General features: G+C 40.8%; 1 protein-coding gene across 1 annotated transcript; it reads right to left on the bottom strand.

Annotated features, from left to right (window-relative positions):
- Window positions 1–1,837: 1,837 nt before the first annotated feature.
- Window positions 1,838–3,527, bottom strand: LOC103977833 (xyloglucan O-acetyltransferase 1). Its single transcript, XM_009393467.3, has 2 exons — window positions 3,205–3,527; window positions 1,838–3,121 (listed from the first exon to the last, which is right to left on the bottom strand). The coding sequence occupies exons 1-2, from the start codon at window positions 3,440–3,442 to the stop codon at window positions 2,007–2,009; spliced, it is 1,353 nt and encodes a 450-aa protein (XP_009391742.2). The 5' UTR covers window positions 3,443–3,527; the 3' UTR covers window positions 1,838–2,006.
- Window positions 3,528–4,685: the final 1,158 nt, after the last annotated feature.

Raw genomic sequence — 4,685 nt, 5'->3', positions numbered from 1 at the left:
ACTGCATTCATGGCTTCGGCTATTTATGAGCAGAGGAAGTTTGTTCAAGCAGCGACATCAGAAAAATATTCATCTGGAAGAAAAAGGATGAAAACATTCAGATGATAAAACATATATAAAGTTTTATCCATAATTTAACATCTTAGATTTTAAGTTGAATTAATTTCCAATTCAATGTATGTTATTCATGATTAGTTCTACTAATCAATCAATACTCAAAAAGTTATATATTTGTGAGATAAAAATTAATAGAAGATTAAGAATAGTTTTGTATTATTTATTGCTCACTGTATTATTATGTACTTCAATATAACTGTAGTTTCTTTGTGTGTGTGTGTGTATCTGAATACTAAGCTCTATATATTCTTGTGGAATAATTGACCGGAAACAAAGCATAGAAAGGGTTTTCTCCTTGAAAGCAACCACAGCTCAGTCCAAGTTTTAGCTGTTCTGCCTGAAGAAGGGCTGAGATGTGTTAATCCTGTTTTCTTTAATTAGGTTTTCTTTTACTGCAGTAGGTCATATCATTAACTGAGAACAGTTCTCAAGGAAGGCAACCCTTCCCCACTGTGATCAGTGACAGGATGTTATGACACATCAAAACAATGCATCACTAACCATACTATGCACTTTCAAATCCTTAATGCTCATCCATTTCAGAAGATGAATCAGGAGGAAGCTACAGAAGATAGAAAACTGTGAATGAAATCAATCCTGCTTCAAGCCAAGTTCTATCCTTGTTATGCAGCAGATTAAAGAATCAAATTGGAGTATAATGTTTACTTATCAGTTTCACAAAGCAAAAGCCAAGTCAGATACAAGCACAGCTCACTGTGAAGCAGAAATTTCAATGATAAGAAGCATAAATGAACTGATCTCATTTGCCATCTGACACAGCTGTTTTCTTTTCATACAAGAAGGTCTATTTTGTCATGTAGAGAAGCATAGTTTCATTTCCTATCTTACAATTTACACTCAATTATGGTGACTAGTTCTTACAACTTAGTTTGCACTTCTTCCTTGAAATCATTTTAATCTTATTCTCTGAAGGCACACATATATTTTGCTAGTATTGGAATTTGCTTATGAACTAGTGTGTTTTTCTATTTATATTAATCTTCTTTTCTCTTTTCTTCTTTATATATATCATCTTTGTTCATTGAAATATCTTTCAAATGACCCATGGTTGAAGCTACCATAATTATTCTATGACATAAGAAAGGCATGACTTTCATGATACCTTCACATGGGATGCCAGCTGGTTGTTCAAAGATCAGAAAACAACACATCTTTTCTGAGTGAAATCTGAAGCCCAACATCAATATGATTGCCAATAGAACTCCTAACACTATAAATCATACATAAAGAAATCCACTCCAATCTTCTTTCAACTTGAACAAATTCAAGTTTCAACAAAGAATTTGATCAAAAAGTACTGCCCCCAACATAAAAACTCAAAGTTCCACCAAGTATATTATTTGATGATCCATGGTGTGGACTTTAAGAGCTTCAAAAGAACCTTCTTGATGGGGCTCCAACTGGCCTCCAATTTCCATTTGCCAATCTAAACAAGGGAACACCATGAACCAGTACTGGTCTTCATCTGATCTTTTTCCAAGCAGAGACATTCACATTTCTCTCATTGACAGCAACAACACAATCTTTTTGCACTCCAACTGTCCATAGTCTACCAGCCTTTTGACCAAAGAAAAAGCATTAAATCTAAAATCTTCCCTGGTAAGATCTAAGCATATGTTATGTGTTCATGAATTCTCTCAGTATCCTCTTCTTTGATTCATAACAAGCAAGCTTTTAGTAACAAAATACACAAAAAATGGGTCTGTCTAAGCTGAATTCACCCCTTTGTATCATCTTCCACATTAACTTGCACAACTCTTTCAGTACTTCTGCTAACTTATCATCATTTAGCCTCAAACAAAAACAGATCAAGAAACAAATAAGAAGAAGAATGATTCTGACTTGGAATGGAAGTGATGGAAAGTGCTTCATTTGCTCTCACCCTTCCATCTCCTCATCATCTCCAGTAGTATCTCATTCCATGAATCAATTGGGCCCGGCAAGCACCAGTGCACACAGTCATTCTGCATCCTCTCCTGCGCTCCATTGGCAAAAGGATTGGGATGCATGTATGGCCCCGGGTGGCCGTCCGGCCTCATCAGTGCCATCTTGGTCACGTCCAACGCCTCAAACCTCAGCCCCTTTCCTCCTCCCCTCTCCGCCGCCGCAGCCACTTCCTCCACCTCTATCTTCCTCATCTCGGCGTCCATGTACTCCATCTCCTTCTCCCCTTCCTTGTATGGCTCTTTCTTCGGGCACGCCCCGGCCTTGTCCCATTCCCCCTCGAAGTGCGCCGGGGAGAAGGTCGTCACCACCACGAGCTTCTCGGAAGTGCCTGGTGACGAATCGTGTCTTCTGCTGACCTCCCTGAGAGTGGTGTTGAGTGCCTTGCGGAACACATCGAAGAAGCCGATCTCGGTGTAGTTGAACTCCGGGCAGTGGTGGCAGCCGAGAACGACCCCGTTCTCGTGGTAGAATGCCGGGTGGAGGTACCAATGCCCCACCGAGAAGACCACCACGTCGATCCCATCCAACTCCGAAGCCCACCGCTCGTTGACGGATTCCAGGTACAGATTGTTGTGGTACTGCCCCGTCGCCTCCGACTTCTCCACTCCCTTCACCAGGAAGGGCGACCAGAGGACGGACACGGTCGCGTTGCTGCCGCGGAAGACCCACCGCCGGAACTTATTGTCCTCGCCATCGCGGTAGACCAGCTCGGGCTCCTCCGCGGCGGCGAGGAGGCAGAGGAGGGACTCCAGCTGGTTCCGGGCCATGGAATCGCCAATGAAGGCCAGATGCCTGTTCTCGATCAGCCGCAGGAACGCGGCTGGGTCGAAGGCTGGGACCGCGCACTGCTTCGGCTGCCACCGCCAGTGGAGGTAGCCGGTGTCGGGCCGGCCATGCGCCATGCAGTTCTGCCCTTCTTTGATGGTCTTGCAGCCGGTGCCACTGTAACGAGGCTCGCCGGAGTGTCGAACCCACTGGCCATCGGAGTAGTTGCACCGGGGCCTGCTCGGCCGCTTCTTCAGGTCAGCTATTCCTGCTGCAGAATCGCAAAAACCACACACAAACAGATCAGTGTCATGACATCTGCCCAAGATAGAAAGAAGAGTGAAGCTGGTATACCTTGGGAGGAGGAGGAGGAGGAGGTAAAAGTGGTGGTGGTGGTGGAAGAGGCGGAGGAGGAGGAGGAGGAGGGCGAGAGAGTGGCGTTTGGTTGGGGAGGGGGAGAAAAGAGAGGGAAGAGGTACAAGTGGAGAAGAGCCAAGGGGATGATGGTGTAGAGAGCCCAAATGATGAGCTTCTTGAGGAGGAGATGGTGGGTTTTGGGGGTGTTGTGATGGTGGTAGAGGTGTGTGCCCATTCCTGTGTTGGGGTTGTGGTGGATGATGGGGAGGAGATTAAGGGAAGCTTGGGAAGGTGGAGAAGAAAGAGGAGAAGGTGACAAATGCCAGTGCAGTGGCGACATGATTGGGTCAATAGCACTACTAAATAATAATGTCCCATGTGTTGGGGCCCATGTCCCGTCTTTCCCTTGTTTTACTTTTATTTTTGCATATTACTCTCTCCATTTTTTTCCAATTTTTTTCATAAATTTATTTTATTTCCTGCTGAAGACATCACTCGCACTAATAATAATTATTTTCAGACTTCGTCAAAAACTTCTAGTGAGAGATATCACCTAATTTGTTCCATATATATATATATATATATATATATATATATATATATATATATATATATATATATATATATATATATATATATATATATATATATATATATATATATATATATAATGGCAATTGAAATTTTTGTTCGCAATTTCCCATTCCACCGACAGAAGCTTCGGCCAATTGGGTGGCACGTCGAGTGCGGAATTCGGTGTCATTAGATTGACCAGAATCTACCACGATGTGCCACGACTGGTAGTAATGGCATTCCATGACTCATTAATATCTATAATATACGTAAGAGTAATGAGTGTAGTATTTGTAGATATACAGTAAAATTATGTATTTTAAAAAAAAATTATATATATATATATATATATAACATACACATGTAGATTCAGATATGAAACTTATCACTCGTGAAACATTATACTATCTCGACATAAAATCGTACGTTATTTAATATTAGAAGCGTGAATAATAAATATACAAGAAAATGCTTTGGCATCTCATAAATCTCCCATCCAAAACTAAACTGGAATCTCGGATGAAACATTAGTAGTTGGGCACCTTATGGGCCTATTTTGGGTGGCCTAATGGGCTTTATATGTCTCACTCAAATCTGGCACAAGAAATGGATCATAATTTAGATCTGTGATCTAATTCTAAACCACTGGTTTAAGAAGCATCATAATGGCATTATTCTAATGATATAATTTTATTATATATAGTATGGCATTATATGATACTAAATTGGCATATTGTTAATGCATGATATTACAATAAAATTATGTGATATTATGTTATATGGCTTACTAAAAATAATGTGCATCAATGGTGAGGTAATTGTTTCTTCATGAGCAATGAAATAATGTTTACCTTTTTCTATAAGAAGACCAAAAAAAAAAAAAATCTAATTTGAAATTTTCTTTC

The sequence above is a fragment of the Musa acuminata genome, chromosome BXJ1-3 (assembly GCF_036884655.1).
Source record: "Musa acuminata AAA Group cultivar baxijiao chromosome BXJ1-3, Cavendish_Baxijiao_AAA, whole genome shotgun sequence".
Classification (NCBI taxonomy): domain Eukaryota; kingdom Viridiplantae; phylum Streptophyta; class Magnoliopsida; order Zingiberales; family Musaceae; genus Musa; species Musa acuminata.
This window is presented reverse-complemented; position numbering and strand designations above follow the sequence as displayed.